This window comes from Penicillium concentricum, assembly GCF_028827145.1.
Source record: "Penicillium concentricum strain IBT 3081 chromosome Unknown utg000002l_segment0_segment0, whole genome shotgun sequence".
NCBI lineage: Eukaryota > Fungi > Ascomycota > Eurotiomycetes > Eurotiales > Aspergillaceae > Penicillium > Penicillium concentricum.
The window spans coordinates 7,309,513-7,326,155 of NW_026622755.1; the positions used below are offsets into that span (position 1 = coordinate 7,309,513).

Below are 16,643 nucleotides of genomic sequence, written 5' to 3' on the forward strand. Positions count from 1 at the left end.
ATATTAGGTAACTTTTGTACAGCAACTAGATATAAAAGTTACTTAAACAGTAATTAGGGATAGTATAAAAAGATATATATAGTGTAAATGAAGTCTTAATTACTTCCAAGATTATTAGCAACCTTGGTCCGAAGTATCAAGTCTCCAGCGCTTGAAGCGAGAATGGTTAAACTTTTACCCGCAATATCTTTATGTGAAGTTATAAGGTGCTCTTTATACTTCTGCGCCATATATTTGGAACTACTATTAGTAGATCAATTGAACCAGTCCGTTATTATGTCCAAGCGATCATATAATGCTTTGAAAAATGTCTTCCAATGAAAATTCGGACTAGTTTGATCTTCCTTCACAACAAAGTATGCCTTAAAAGTCTGGCCGTATGAGTGACCATTCCCGAATCCACGGAGCAAAGACCTTGAACCAAGTCCGTGATAGAGGTTATATTGCACGCCATCTGCCTGATTCACCACCTACAAATCAGGTAGTCGTATCCGGGGCGAGAGAGCCTTGGCCAAGGTGCCTGCTTTCTCCACCATTGGTGATTGAACGATCAAAGGAAGGGAATATTGAATTCCTATGCCGGTGTTAAACTTTATTTTCTTATAGTCAGTCAAGAAACCATCGAATTCCAGATTAGGGTTGGCAAAGAACTCAAGGTATTCACGATCGAAGTTAATCAGCTGTTGTGCGATTGGTCTTCTTTCCTGTTCGTGGGTCGTCGGGAGATATGTTAGACAGTGCTGCTCGAGATGAAAATGAAGCTTCCATCCAATGTTATAAGCTATTCTACTTAGTAGTCTTAGTCTTAATTAATTCAAAAAGACGTACCGTCTTGGGTGTTAGTATTTATCACCTCTTCTCGGGGATGATGAATTACGAGAAGCGCATATTCAGGTGTTATTATAGAGATATCATAGTCGCTGAGATGATGAATTGATAATGAGGTGGCCTAATCAACAAGGGATACAATGTAGCAGCAGATGTCTGCACAGTCTACGAACGTCATTAATAACGACGGTGTACATGCGTTATCTTATTCCAATTACCTGGATATTAAATGCTGTAATGAAGAAAGGAAACATCCAAGTAATTTCAACGATACATCTCTTAAGCACCCAAGATCTTCATTCTCTTCAAAGGCCAAATTCCCATTGCAAAACCCCAAAGCTCTCTCGATTCCTCTACACCTTCCACATCTCGCACAGTCCATTTCAAAGTGCCCTTCCTCTTGGTAATGACTACCAAATACGCATTTGATCCTGCTCTATACTCCAGCTAAGGGGTTCCCTTACTCAACATCCTCTTTGATCTTCGACTTGTCCAACCGTCGGAATAGAATCCACAGCAGAACGGTTGATCCACCTAGAAGCCCGGTCAGGATAGCATACATCGTGACGAGATGTGGGTCCTTGGTGAGCGGGGTGAATGCCAGGGCAAGACATGTTCCAATCCCAGCCATGGCGAGCCAGATTGCTTGGACCAGCGTCTTCATGCTCTTAGGCGCATTGTTATAGGCATACTCGGTTCCAGTGGTAAGGCAAAACACCTCCGCTAATGCTCCACCGAAGTACGTCGGAACTTGAAGAAAGACCGAAATCTGGTTGGGGACAGTGCGATCATTGGCGGCAGCACATGCGAGTGGTGTATCGTAGCATGGTCCAGCCTGGTAGATAAGATTCTGTACCACTGTGGTGTAGACCATGGAAAGAGTCAAGAAGAAAAATCCGACTGTCATCCGTGCAATCGGTCCAAATGAGGCTCGTTTCTTTGTAAGGTAAGGATAGAGTCCCTTCTGGATGATAGGCGCGACGATGATTCCCGAGATGGCCCCGGCTATCTTCATCATATCGTTCGGGATGCCGTACGTGACCATCTGCCCAGCTTGGGAGATCAAGTTGTTGAATGTCTGGTTATAGCAGAGCCAGTGAATAGGGAATAGAATCCTATATAGCTGTTAGCTTGGCTGTATACTAGAAATGGTATAAGCTTACAATACTCGGCAAGTCAGAAGACTTCTCTCGATTTCTTCAATGAACGAGTCTGTCCAGGGGACCTGGCGACCATGTTGATGAAGCTGGGCGTCTGGCTTTGCGGCATTCATTTTGAAGCCACCGGTTATCCCACATTTCAATGCAGTGCATACCTGGAGCATAATGTTGCTTGTTGGCAAATCCCGGACTGTTGCATCCACATATTAGTTAATTGATCTATCGCCATGATAGTAGACACACTCACCAAAGTACTTGCGGCCGAATAACATCGGGATCAGGGCTAACCACATGGCGCAGCACGGGATCAAGTAAGCAAGCCAAAAGCCAACATACCGTTCCAGCAAGGGCGTGGCATCGGCCACGAAGCCTACAACGTTAATAGCCCTGTTTTCAAGGTTAGCTACGATGGCAAATGAAAGGGATCAATTCACTCACCAGTAAAAGACGTTATAGATATAGGTAATGGTCAACTCCCGGCTAGTGACAACCTTCTCTCCCCTTTGCTGAATCTTGATTCGAAACTCAGCCTCGTCATATTGGTCGGCTAAACAATATCAGCATCTGGATCGGTACATATCCGTACATCCGGGTCTAAGAAGTTAACTCACCAATAAACGGTACCACAGTAGTTTTGAATGCCCCAGATCCAACAGCCAGCAGTATACAGGCAGTTATCACTCCGGGCAAAGCCGCACCCGCACGAATGGCAACGGGCAAGGACGTCGCAAAAAGAACAGTTGCCCCGATGGCCTCAATGCTATTATAATGTTAATCATCAAACAAGTCGAATGGGCAGGTCAAGATAAAGAAATAAAATGTCACAGTACATAGCAGCGTATATCATGGTTGTGTAGCGGCCCATCCAACTATCAGCAATAACAGCAGCAGGCACGGGAACGATATACGACCCGATGATCAGTGCGTTGACGATGTTCGATGCCGTGGCCTGGTGCAACCCCAGTGCTCCGGGCACCTCGCCGCCGGGTGTATTTTGCAGGTAATTCTCTGTGGAAACGGTGAGTCAAACAAGGTTATAGTTAAATAGGGAGGTATCACGCACGGAGAGGAGCGGTAGCTCCGTACCAGACAAAGCGTTCCAAAATACCCGCAAGGCATGCTATCCAGAGCCGAGCGGGAATTTTGTCAACGACATGAAGGAGATCTCGGACTTCGTCTTCGGTGGCCACACGACCGTCATCGTCGTCCGAGGGGGTGGATAAACTGCGAGTGGCATGGATAGCCGCATGGTCTTGGAGCTCAGAAGAAGAATGTGGGTCTTGTTCTGTTTTCGAAAAAGAACGAGAGGCACAGGCATCAGTATTATCCCTCGCATTACGAGTTTCGAGAGCTATCACCAACCGTGACTCTAGGTTAGGCTCCGCGGTGATATCCGCAGAGCCGTGCACATCAGACATAGGGCCGGACATTTTCGAATGTAGATTGTTTATTAGCAAGGGCAAGCTCGATTTGGTCAAGGAATTTTTCACGGGGAATTTGTAGAGACAAGAAGGAAGAAGGGCTTTGGGGAAGAGAAAAGACGGTCTGAAATCAGGGCAAACCGGGGAAGTCGGGGACCGTCGGGGGGCCGTTGGGCCTTCTTAACTACACTATTTTAAACGAAATTTGATTGCACCGGGGCTGGGATTTACATTATAGATTGCATATATACTAGTATGTAGTAGTGTACATATTTCAATGGTTATACATACAAAAGTCTTAACCACAAAGTATGCTTTTGTTTCCGCCGTTTTCTGCTGTCTACCTGGGGAGAAAATATCTTAAAAGAGATCTATGTTGTAAACAGAATATCTGAGACCACCTAAAACGACATCACAAGGCCACATACGCGGCCCTTTACTCTTGTGTACCTAGCTCAAATGTTTGACGTGTATCCAACCCCGTAATAGCTAGGTGGCAAAGCACTTCTGCTATCAATCTCTTCATCCACGCCACCGAACATTTCATAACATTTCATGACGTACCTATCATGCTATATATCAGCTGCCTTTTTTTTATATCGTGGCGCTGCGAATAACCGCAAGACACGGTCCGTAGTGATTGAAAAGAAAGAAAGCTAGTAGGCTGCACCGGATATATATCAACTACACACAAAAGGTATATAAACACAACATGGTATAACATCGATTTTTCTCAAATTTAAACTAGCTTAGGGGAAAATATAGAAGACAAGTAGGAATATGGGATAAAGCAACTGTCCGATCTTGATATCGCACCCTTAACTAGCCTACTCTTATAGACATGGACCACAATGAAGCTTCGTAGATACAGTATGCTATGGCCACCGAGCAAAAAACAAGCACGTCTCCGTGGCGCAATTGGTTAGCGCGTCCGACTGTTAATCGGGAGGTTGGAAGTTCAAGCCTTCCCGGGGACGTTTCTTTTTTTATGGAGCATATTCTATAATGCCAAGCTATCGACAAGCGCCGCGTAAAGAGGATAGATAGCCTATATCCTAGATAAGTTCGAAGGCAACGAAGCCGACCTACTCGCCGATGAGGCGCTTCAGAGGCCTGGTGAGAGAGGCCTTGACGTTAAATACAACCACCTATTAAGGAAGATATCTAGACGAAGTTGAGTAGGTGGCCATTTTTATTGACAAATTTGCAGCTCGTGTATATATCATTTCATGAATATCTAACAGATTTCACAAAGAAACGATCTAGTGCTTTGGGTCAATATCTTGTCGCACCGTTCCTGGCGACTACCTCTCATGGTGTTGTCTTTGGTGGCCCTTTGAGTAGATAAATCCTTTTTTATAGATAGCTCCGGTCAACCCAGAACAGCCTGGATCTGAGAGGACAGAGCCAGTACTGACGGGCGCCCTGGTGCGATATAATAGCGATGGCACCTTCGTCTATGTCGGTCGACAGGATACACAGATCAAGATCCGCGGCCAGCGACTAGAGCTTGCGGAGGCAAATCACCGCCAGATGGAGATCCCGGAGGTCAAGCCATGCCGGTAGTACCCCAGAAGATTGGACCGTGTCACGGACGATGCCTTGTTGGAAAAAATGGGCCCGGGCCAATGCGCATGATTGATCCATCTCTCCGCCCTACGGTCTCTACTCAACTTGCCGATATTCGTGATCGTCCTACACAGACACTAGCTATACGGATGATTCCGATATTGTGGGTTATCGTGGAAGATCTACCCACTAACGCGAGCGGCAAGTTGGACTCTAGCACCATACGGACATTTGTGGACAATCTAGATGAGAAAAATTCCCAGCAAGAATCGGACCTTCTTGTGGACGGCCATTCCCAGGAGCCTCGGACTCCAATGGAAGTCTTGTTGCAAAGAGTCTGGAGCCCAGTCCCCAGGCTTCCTGTCGATCAGATCAGTGCTACAACCTCCTTTTTACGTCTTGGGGGAGACTCAATCACGGCCATATAGGTCATGTCTAAGTTTCTGTTTAAAATCGTGTTTCTGTCAGTATACGATATCATAGGCATCGGAGATGGCGCCATTTGACGACACGGAATATGAGCAGGTATTGAGCAAGGTTCAATCCGCATAGAAAACATCCGTCGCTGAGAGTGATGGAAGGGATACATACGCCTTTCATTTCTCACTAGGGAAGTCTTATAGCGGCGGCCCATTTTATTGCAGCTTATCAGGATCTCGATGTTGAACTAATCATGAAGGCCCTAGAGGCCGCAACCATGCGGGCCTAAATTGTTCTGTGCGCAAACAGATGATGCGATTTTGTGTCTTATACGGAAGCGTTAGACTAGCAAAGAATATATCCACCTTAGCTGGTTCAGAATTATGAAATTCTATAAATGCTGCTCGAATTATCGGCCCCAGGGTTGATGGTTTGCCGCTTCAAGTTTAGACGGGAGACGCCTTATGACCGTGTCCTATATTGAGAGGATTTGGCTTTTTATGTCAGACATCAGGTTTTAGCATTCTCCGAAGTATGCGGCCTTAATTATCGTTCATAAATCCATTCACATTGCTGATGATATGGTTGGCCAGTCCCCGCTAATATCCCAGGCAGCATCCCAGGCAGCATCGCGGGCAATCTCGCTTTAGCCTCATCGGGTTCCGAATTCGACCTGTAAGCTGTATATCGTACTTATTTATATAGAGGAATCCCTCTTTGATTTCTATTCTCACAAAAATTCTACATTCTTATTCAAAATGACAGAGCCGAACCTCTCTCCTGCTTGTTTTACAAATTACAACCAGCAGACACAAAGCAACCTATTCTGGCTCATTCCTCCAGAGATTCGCTATGAGATCTTTGCCTACACTTTAACAAGTGCTCCAGACACCACACAGCTACCTGAGCAAGATGGATACTGCACCCGACCAGGGTATGAGACCCGCCATCGGACCTACACAGAACTGCTCCGAACCTGCAAAAGACTATACATGGAGGCATGGTTTATGCCCTTCCTCCGTTCGGAGCATGCATTTTGGATGGCCTCTTGGGACCGCACTCCTGAACGAATGATTACAGTGAAGAAGATGCAGCAAGGTCTAAATCTGATTCATGATCGACATGGAGAAGTGCAGGGTGGCCGTATTCGAGTGTTTCCTCAGCTATACAGGCTCGAGAGCACCACAGACTTCGATGGAATATTCACGATGCGTCATTTTTATCCCCAGTCTGTCACAATCACTATCCGCTACACCGACACCTGGTTTTGGGAACACAACGAGGAGTTACACATCGAAGGAGCCTGGGGTAAACAACTGGTGCTGCCCTCTAGCGTCACCAGGTTCTGTATCGATATTGAAAGCATCGAGCGACGTAAAGACGAAGTGGACTACATTGCAGGAGAAATGGCTGACCAATGGCGATTCCAACGAGCCGACAATACCAATATGCTCGCAGCCAAGGCTGATACCACGGTGTCCAGATGGACGGGAAGTTCCATGCTTGGGAAACGGCGTTGGCTGCGTGATGAGACGGCGCCTGGTCAGCTTCGGTACTATTTTGCGACTGTGACGTGGCGGCCTTCGCAAGAGCCCTTGGATGCTCGGCGTTTGAATCCCCCTCTCCGGGTCAATTGGAGCCGCCCATCACTCCCGGATCTTGGTTTTGACTCTATCAAGGAATCATATTTGGAAAGGAGCGGATTATCTATGACAACTCCTATGGGGCAAGTGCTTGCTAGATGCATCGCTGATGGGTATGGCCCTCGTACTGACCAGTATGCGTCCGAGGATGACCCTGAGGATGACCCTGAGGATGACTCCGACGAGGACTCCGACGAGGACTCCGAATAGAAGTTTTCTCAGGTATAATTTATTATATATCTCAATGGAAATATAATTTTCAATCATAAAAAGAATAGAGTGCCATAACAAAACAAAGGAACACGTGACCCACGCGTTGCCATCGAACCCGATTCGGTCTGTTTTGATTCTCGACATCTCCATTCCCCGACTCACCGTGACCCACAACCCACAATCTCCATGATTGTTCATTTACAATCACTCTCCATACGTTAATTCCTGGTTTTTATTTCTCCCGCTTTTTGCCAACGGCGCATTGTTTAGATCATGGCGGCAAGCGCAAGGGCGCAGAAGCCCGTCGGCTCAGCGCCATGGATTGCAGCAGAGAAGGAAAACATGGCCGAACTAGTGGAACAAGAGATGGAAGAAGTGGAATACCCTGTCCGACACGAAATGGACTGGTTAAATGAACATATGACCGAAATCTTCTCCAAGGGCCAGGCGTGAGTTGCGACCGCACACTATGATCTGTGCTTCAGTGCTAACAATAACACAGGAACTTCGCGGACGTGTTCAAGACGCCCGGAAAGATGAGAGGCAAAACGCCTCGAACGGCTCGAAAGCGTATTCCCGAAGAGTCTCGAGTGGTGAGTTTCTCTATATCGAATTGGTTTCAACAGTCCTTGTCTAATGTCCCTGCAGCCCTTGAGCGAAATCTTCTCATCCGCCCAGAAACAATTGGAAAATCAAGCAAGCCCGAGCCCATTCATTCATCGTGTTGTTTCCAAGCCCGCCCCCATGGTGGCATCGCCTGTGCCCCGCACCAAGACTGTGACGGAGCAAGCTTCGCAACCTGAATACCCTGATCTCACCCAAAATCTGAACTCATTCCCCACATACAACACTGACTCTGGTTATCATGGCATGCCCGATGATGATGAGATGGTACTCCCTGACGTGCAACAAGAATCACAGGCTTCGACTCAGCCTTCTACCCAGCTTTCTACCCAGCCTTTCGAACAAGACGAGCCCATGCATATGGATACCCAAGAGGTCGACATTTCGGTTAGTCAACAGACGAATGAAGAATCCTTCCACTCCGCACGGGAAGAGGTTCGCTCCCGCGGAGAGACCGTCGAGCCGAGCAAGAACCCAACCCCAACCCAGGAGCGAACAGCGCTTCCGGCCGCACCAGTTCCCCAAGAATGTGAGACTGAAATCATGTCGACTCCGACTAAGAAAACAAAATCGAAGTCAAATGTCAAAACCTCGGAAACGCAACATAGTGAGGACCCTGAACCAAAGGAGAGTGATCCAGTTGTCTCGAAACCTGAGCCAACCTCAGAAAAGGCCGCAGTGGTCCCCGTGGCCCCTGTATCCCAGGCAGCTCCATCTATCGAGACGCAAGAGCCTCATCCGGAGGACGAGGATATGGAAGATGCCACCGAAGATGCTATGAAAGACGACACAGTCCTCGACAATCTTGATGATATCGGCTCTCCTTCGGATGGATCTACTCCAGATCGACCATTCGCTCGGAAAAGCAGCCTGAGCTTTGCCACCCTCCCTGCGCGGGAACCTTTGAAGACCCGAACAAGCCATATTGACCTGGCGAAAATGAGTACTGCCGGGCGTCCCAGTTACTTTGGCAGACAAACTGGTGGCCATAAGATTCCGCAAACTGCGGCAGAGGATAATGCAGGTTTCAGGGCGCTGGAAATTGACAACGAGAAAGAACCAAGTGAAGAAGCGGATCCTGAGCAGGCTACGAGAATGCACAGCAAAAAATCTACTCAGTCCTTGCATGATAGAATCAGCATGCTAGGCAAACTCCAGCCATCCCGACCTAGAAAGTCAATCCCATCTGCTTCTGGGCTACCAGCTGGTCAGGTTCCCTACCCAGATCTCGCAGCTTCCAAGGCCGAACCCAAGTCCGAAGCTTCGAACGAAGGGGTGCATGAGGCTCCAGAGCCTATTTCGGTAGACGAAGACTGGATCAAGCCTCTGAGCTCTCCCCCAAAAACCAGAGCTTTACAAGAGCAAGACCACAGATGTCATGGAGAAGCTTGCTGAATTCGAAAAGGCGCGAGCAGTCAACAAAAAGGATACGTTGAAAACAGAGCCTGAACGCCCCAAATCATCTACCTCGATGTTCTCTTCACCCCGACCCCACGGTCACCAGCAAAGCGCGTCTTTGACTCACATTGCTGCTGATGCGTCTACTACTCCAACAGGCTCGCCAAGGCGCTTCGACGGTCACATCAGTGCTTCGAAGCTGAAACTGCACTCGATTATGAAATCTGCCAAGGGCTTATTCTCAAGCACTGGCAACACACCACGGATTGAGAACTCATCGCCTGAGCAGGCCCGCATTCAGCCAATCGCTGACACATCCACTAAAAATGCCAAACATCTATCGCAGCCGGTCCCTATCACCAGTCCTCAGCGTCCGGAAGGCCGCCGGACACGAAGCTCAACCGAGAAAGAAGAGAAACGGCGCCAGCACGAACGGAAAGAGCAGGAGCGGGAGGACGAAGAAGAAGAAGCGCGCGTCGAGAGAGCTCGGGAACAAGAAAAACAAAGGGCTCTCCAGCTCAAAGCCGCTCAGGACAATTCGTCAGTCGAGCCAGAAGAGAGGGCCGGCTCAGCAGTGAACAAGACCTCCCAGTCACAGCGCCAACAATCGCGCGAACCTGAATCAGCTCAGGAGTCTAGCTCAAGATTTGCCATCCCTCAACCGAAGCAAAATGATCGCCGTCCTCTCAAGCCCACTCGCGAGCCCATGAAACGCCCAACGCCGCAACCCATGTCAATTCGTGTTGGAAGTACCATGTCCCGTCAACAAATCCCTGTCCCATCGTCTTCGAGTGCACGGGAGTCGAGTGTGTCCGTGACCGCCTCTGCCCCTGCCCCTACCACGAAACCAACTCTGAAAAAGAAGGGTAGCAATACATCCTTACATACATCATCTTCCGCAAGCAGCTTTAAGAGCTCTGTTTCCAGTCTAACGCAAGCCCAGCGTAAGGCTCAGGTTGCCAGCGACCGCAAGAAGGAGCAAGAACGCGAGGCACGTCGGAAGGAAGAACAAAAGCGTGATCTAGAACGCAAACGTGCTGTCCAACAGCAACAGCAGGAAGAGGCCCGTCGTCAGGAGATGAGGAGTCGAGCCGAAACTGAACGGGAGAGACAGGCTGAAAGAGAACGTCAGGCCGAACGGGAGCGCCGCGAACGATCGGCTCAGGAAGATCCAAACAAAGCAGCCCGTATGGAGGCGATCAAGAAGCGACAAGCAGAGAATGCTCGGAAACATGGGAGGCAAGGCAGCCAGCAGATAGTCAACGAGGTAAGCGCGTTCGAATCGGGGAGGTTTCATACCGCTAACAGTTTCCAGGGACCAATTCTACAGCACGAGCAGACGTATTCTCAGTCTTCTCAGCGAAGTGACTTGGGTGCTTCCCGCCCTGCTTCCCGCTTGGGTAGCTCAATTCAGCCATTTGGTGGCCGCAGCATCAACCCACCCGCACCAAACCCTGCCAAACCGCCAAAGAGAGGCAACGAGGAAACCAGCCACCGACCCGCGCCGGCTAACCCCAGTAATGTGCAATCAAGTGGCGAGTTCAAGCGGCGAAAGACAGAGGATGAGCACAACCCCATGCCACCTGTGCGCACAATGGCGCAGCCTATTCGTCAATCGAACATTAGAAAGGTTAGTAACACTGGATCCCACGTAATATCCTGACGAACAAATCATTGACTTCGGGAATGTATAAAGCCTTCTACCCTTGGCCGTGGACAGTCTTCCATGGCACCACAGTCTGCCTCTTCCAGCTACAGAAATGCTCAACCTCAGCGACCCGCTCACCCGATAATCACGTACACGAACGGCAAGATACCGTTTGCCGAACCAAACCAAGCGCCTCCACCCAGCGCACACAAGGCTGCTCCCAGCTCCGCCCAGCGCCCACCAGCCAAACCATCTCCCAAGTACCCCAATGGTGAGAATATTCACTTGCCGGAAATCAACACTGATAGTGAAGATGACGACGACTCCGACTCCGAGATGTTCCCTGTTCCCCCTTGGGCACAGGCGAAGGAGCTAGAGGGTCTTCTACGCAAACAGGATGGCATGGAAGTTGACTCGATCTTCGGACCAATCGCACCATTCTCCCTTGAAGACACCTTCAAGGCGGACAAGAAAATCAAGAAATACCGTGACCGCACCAGTAGTGCGAACTGGTCTGGACCCGATGGACTTACCCAAGAGGAGATTCGGAAGGATGTTGCCGAGCGACAGCGGTTGCGTCTCAATGGTGGTTGGAGCTTCAACACCTAGTGCTCGGGAGGATGAATTTTTTTCTTTCTTGGATTGTAAATTGGTCTGTGCATTGAATAGCGGTGGCCTTTTCTTTTGGGGTATGGATTTGGTGGGCATGGTTATGTCGGTGTTATGGGTGTATAATCTACCTCATGGCGTTATTTTGTATGATTCTTGTGGTCACTTTTGTTTGTGGTCTTAAACAACAGCTGCATAGTTGCATCCATCGGTGCATTGGGTTAATGAATTGTTATTTTAGCCTACATTGGATGTTCTATGGCGTTATGTTTCTAGAGTTCACAAGGGATAGGGCTTTCAGAATTAGGGCTAGAATTAGTTTAGTGTTATATGGCACATTGGTGTAACATCTTACATGAACTAGCATCATTGGTCTAGTGGTAGAATTCGTCGTTGCCATCGACGAGGCCCGTGTTCGATTCACGGATGATGCACATCTTTTTTTAGTCTTTATTTTTTTAGTCTTAGTTAATTCCATCTTTTGGGCTTGTATAGTTTCTAAATTGGAACCTACATCTTTTTGGCTTCTTCTCATTGGGAAATTTGTTCGATATTAACGGTCATATGGTTGGTTTCTTTGGTCATACATTGTGTAGAAATATATATAGAAAAACCCAGAAAAACAGATAAGTACATGGCATCAGAGGGTGCCTGACATGATTATTGGTGTATACATATGTAGCGGTATGCCTAGTTGGACATACTTAGAGCTTCCCGTTCTCGATAGAAAGAGACATTCCATATCTGGGTCAATTAGATCCAAAGCAGGATCGGGAGCTGTAAATGAGACCGATCAAAGACTATTAATCATCACTAGAGTATGAAAATGCCCTCCAAACACACGGAATCCTAACAGAGCATGACAACTTGACAGTCTAGCTTGTAAATGATCGACCTAATTTTTTAAAACCCTACTCCAACCCAACATGAAAAATAAAATAAATGCCACATGTGCATTGTTTATGATTTTGTACTCAGCCAGTACTCGGCCACATGAGATGGAAGAAAAAAAGAAGGCAAATACAAACCCCCGGCCCAAACCCCCGGCCCAAACCCCACGCCCCTGGCAGCGCCGAGAAAGATATAATACAAGATTCTCTAGCCCCTACGCAGTAAATTTTGACACTGAGCCGGCATTTACTGCATATCCGGCTCGATATCACTAGCTCCTCCCTCGGCAGCCTCATCCATGGCATCGGGATTGAGATTGACAGCGTCGGGTGCAACACCAATTTGAGTCTCGTAGGAGATAGTGCGCCAGCCAGATGCAGCGGTGGGATCCTTGACATATTCGGACATGGGGAACTGTGAAAGTGTCAGTACGTGGTTCAAGGTTTTACTTTGGTGCATAAGTGCAAGGAAAAGGACTCACGTAGTGGTCATTCTTCTTCATGGTAACGACCCAGGGAACGTTGTCGAAGGTGACAGCGCGAATGCGGAAATACTCGTTGTCGGGAATTTTGCGGACTTCCCGAATAAAGCTGTCCAGATCTGGAGTCGAGACGCTGTTGACAGCAGTCAGGAAGTTGGTGGGCGCAAGACCGTAGTGGTAAGCGGGGGAACCACGGCTCTGAAGACTAGTGTTAGCAGTGCATTTAAATAGATGAACTGAGGGATCGAAACTTACTCTCGCGCTCACGTAGATCTCGCTGTGAACCTTGGAGATCTGCTGGCGAACAGCATGGTGGGGCTTTTGTAGAACAGCACCACAGAAGGCAAGGGCTCGGTCTGTCTCAATATCCCGGGTTGGCACGGTGGGGACGCGGATGCGCACTTCCTCGCCATTTCGGATGACCAACGCATCCAGGAATTCCTTTTCATACATGACATCCAACTCTGAAACGCGGGTGATGAGCTGGTCATCCAGCGTGAGAATAATGTCGGCTTCTTGGAAGCTGGTGCTAGCGTCGGGGATGACGCCTGCAGGAGGGCTGTCGACCTTGCGCACCATGAACAGCTGGTGCCGCGACGGGTTGGCCTCGGTGACCTTGTTGATCCACTCTTGCGAGACGCCCATGATGCGAGCCTGGCTCATCTGTACAACATAGCTTTCCATGTTCAGGATTCGCAACGTTGGGACCTCTCCTTGCTGGATCTTGGAAGTAACGGGAAGCAGGTATGGAGTGGCAAGACCGAGGTGATATTCGACATCCTTGTGAGAGCTTGCAGAGCGCTCACCGAGGTAGTTCAGCCACAAGGCCTGCACCACACCGTCTTCGCCGACGAGCACACCATTTGAACACTGTGCACTGAGTCCGGTATCCACGGTCACAGCGTCTAAGTTGATTGCACGGTAACGAGGGGCAGCTGCGTTGGCGGGGATTGACACAGTTGTGATATCAGTGACAGTGGTTTTGGCCACGACAATGCGGTAGTTTTGGTTGAAACCAACAAAGATGGTATCCTGGCCTTGTTTGATATAGTTCGTGCTGAGCTGGGCGCTCTTGACCGGAGCCTTGACGAGGCTGGGGTCGTATTGGATGATGCTGTAGTTCTGGAGCGGATGTAGGAAGACAACTTTAGCACTGACAATGATTGAGTCGGCCACAGTGATGTTGATGTCACAAAGGTCGTAGGGGACAATGGCTCGTGATACTACCACTAGACCCTTATCAGCATCGATGACCAGGCCAAACCCAGTCTTCTTTGCTTGCGGGTATCCATCGAGTTTCAACGGCATTATGCACGATACGCGCACGAAGCTACGGACAATCTCGGCAGCAGCAGGTTGGCTGATGCCATCTAACTGGATGAAATTGGCCTCTCTGGGGACAGGAGGCTCAGCAGGAATAGGATCGGCGAGATCGGAGAAATCCCAGAGACCAGACTTGTCGTTACGGATCGCCATCCGCATCTTGGGATGCCAGTGACGGTCAACGTAGATAATGCTAGTTCCTTTCGTGTGGAGATCACGAATATGACGGTAGGAGATCACCACGCGAGTGCGATCGGGAATGCTCTTCATGACCTCTACGAATTCATTGAGGTTATGGATGGGCCGCTTGTCAATTGAATCAATGATCCACCCTGCCACAGTATTCTCCAGTTTGAAGGAGCCTGCTGACTCACAGACATAGACTCCGCGAGTGGCAATGGCATAGAGACGTGACTGCTGGTACGACAAATCATGGAAGCTGGCGCCAGCAACTGTCACGAAACGATCGGGAGTGATATCATGGAGATTACCCACTTGACACTCAACCTCAACGTCCTGACCACCTCTCTGAACCAGCAACTTGACAGATGCACCGACACTCGAGTCTAGGATATCGTCGAGACGAACAAACTGCGTGAGGAGCTCTCCATTCACCTTGATAAGCACGTCTCCCTCCAACAACTTACCATCTGCCGGTCCCTCCGGAAGGATGATCTCGGCTGCAAGCATGTTGGTTTCAGTAGGTGCTGCGGCACGAATAGCAGCCTCCCACTCCGGAGTCAGACCAAGACGGCGACACTCATCGAAAGGCCTCAAGACCCACTGTGTTTGAATTGTACCACGAGTGACAAGCTGACCTTGGCGAATACACTCTAGTGCACGAAGCGGGCGGTCCAGCGGCAAAAAGTAATCTGTCGCAGCACCGTCAGCTCGACCACCAGCCTGCAAAGCAACTGCATGGCCAGCAAGATTGACCACAGGACTTCCCGAACTACCGCCACTGGCTGCAGCTGCGGCCTGGATGTAGTTTGTGTTGAAATCACAGTAGCCCTCTCCATATTCAGGCGCATTTCGGTCCAGTCGACTGATCACACCGGACAAAATGCTCAGCTTTTCTCCAGCATCATTACCGACGACACGGATTTCTGTGCCAACTCGCGCTCCATCTGGCTGGAGCTTAAGCTCAGTGACTGCCATATATCGGATTTTTGTGGGGTCGAACTTTAAGATACCGAAATCATGAACGGGGTCGCGGTATACAGGCTGGACATCGCACTGCGATTTGACAAGTTTGTTAGTAACTAGGCAAGGGCTTTGATCAAAACATGGCGCAGGATCGACTTACTTCCTCGTGATTGTCAAATATACAGTATCCCCAGAAAGGACCAGCACCAACAACGTGGCGATTGGTCAATATGTAGCCGCGCTCTGCATCCACCACGAAACCAGTTGCTTGACTGGACATGGAGAGCTCTGTATCGAACGAACAGGTCTGGCAGAAGTGAATGGAGACGGCGCATTTCACGACCCTCTCGATGGTAGCCTGCCATTCAGGTGAGTCCGCTGTGGCGGGGATGACAGCTGGCGAGGGAGCTTCATCTATATCCTCGATCTCATAGATGGTTCCATTGGCAGGCGTTGCGTCGTCGGGGGTCAAGATCGCAGGCTCAGGTCTGAGTTGCTTGTTGGGATGCTCGGAAGGATTGGCCGCCGTGCTGCGCTTTCGCTTCGAACCCATGTCGCCCTTGACATCCATAGTGAAGATATTTGAGGTCCGGGGGTGGTTTAGACGGGGTTTTGTGTGGTTGGCAAGAGACGAAATCGTCCGGGAGCCTCTTGAGGCTAACGGGGCAGCAAAGAATGAGGTATAAGACGATTGGAACACTTGAAGATGCGGACGATGCGGAGTTAAGGAATGTGACGCAGATGACCGATCAGTGGCTGGAGACAAAGGAGTGCAGGTTTGGTTTGAAGCTTGATAAGACGATAAAGGCGAGATGACGGGGATTCGCAAGCTCCTTCTGCATACAACCGACAAAGAACAATACATCCACTAAACAATTGGGGGAAAATGTGTACGCGCCTTGATCTCGAGGCAAAACGTCTACCCTCCATCACAAGTCCTAAAGGCGGCGAAGTATTAATGCCATATGATTGGCGGAGGGCTTTAATTGGCACGTGATGGCTTACGACCTGAGGCGCCACTTTCACATCTTAGAATTACTGCCGGCAAAAAGGTAGACCATTTACTAAGACGTATACAAGCCTATCACCTTGCGATAAGTTCTGACAGGTCAGAGTCGTTACCAGGATCAATATTAGATTATGTCAATTCTCGCATCTAGAATTAGAAGACGTTTCGCCTTAAAAACAGGAGATTGGCTAGGCTTCAAGAAGGCAGAGAGAACAGGCGGTAACCTCGATAAGAAAATGTCGTACATAGTTGCACGATTC

General features: G+C 49.0%; 5 protein-coding genes across 5 annotated transcripts; 3 read left to right on the forward strand and 2 right to left on the reverse strand.

Annotated features, from left to right (window-relative positions):
- Positions 1–1,288: 1,288 nt before the first annotated feature.
- N7517_006496 (Proton-dependent oligopeptide transporter family) lies at positions 1,289–3,418 on the reverse strand (the record flags this gene model as incomplete). Its single annotated transcript, XM_056724226.1, has 7 exons — positions 1,289–1,943; positions 1,992–2,178; positions 2,236–2,375; positions 2,427–2,535; positions 2,600–2,748; positions 2,819–2,996; positions 3,052–3,418. 7 exons carry the CDS (start codon positions 3,416–3,418, stop codon positions 1,289–1,291), a joined length of 1,785 nt encoding a protein of 594 aa, XP_056580476.1.
- A 996-nt stretch (positions 3,419–4,414) lies between these two features.
- On the forward strand, positions 4,415–4,975 carry N7517_006497 (AM-toxin synthetase; the record flags this gene model as incomplete). The annotated part of the gene is made up of 4 exons (XM_056724227.1): positions 4,415–4,439; positions 4,469–4,525; positions 4,654–4,749; positions 4,776–4,975. 4 exons carry the CDS (start codon positions 4,415–4,417, stop codon positions 4,973–4,975), a joined length of 378 nt encoding a protein of 125 aa, XP_056580477.1.
- A 1,181-nt stretch (positions 4,976–6,156) lies between these two features.
- On the forward strand, positions 6,157–7,251 carry N7517_006498 (uncharacterized protein; the record flags this gene model as incomplete). Its single annotated transcript, XM_056724228.1, has 1 exon — positions 6,157–7,251. The coding sequence occupies one exon, from the start codon at positions 6,157–6,159 to the stop codon at positions 7,249–7,251; it is 1,095 nt and encodes a 364-aa protein (XP_056580478.1).
- Positions 7,252–7,527: 276 nt separating this feature from the next.
- Positions 7,528–11,533, forward strand: N7517_006499 (uncharacterized protein; the record flags this gene model as incomplete). The annotated part of the gene is made up of 6 exons (XM_056724229.1): positions 7,528–7,703; positions 7,757–7,847; positions 7,903–9,180; positions 9,245–10,543; positions 10,592–10,906; positions 10,973–11,533. 6 exons carry the CDS (start codon positions 7,528–7,530, stop codon positions 11,531–11,533), a joined length of 3,720 nt encoding a protein of 1,239 aa, XP_056580479.1.
- A 1,137-nt stretch (positions 11,534–12,670) lies between these two features.
- On the reverse strand, positions 12,671–16,239 carry N7517_006500 (putative nuclear serine protease HtrA2/Nma111; the record flags this gene model as incomplete). Its single annotated transcript, XM_056724230.1, has 4 exons — positions 12,671–12,838; positions 12,906–13,103; positions 13,161–15,464; positions 15,535–16,239. The coding sequence occupies 4 exons, from the start codon at positions 16,237–16,239 to the stop codon at positions 12,671–12,673; spliced, it is 3,375 nt and encodes a 1,124-aa protein (XP_056580480.1).
- Positions 16,240–16,643: the final 404 nt, after the last annotated feature.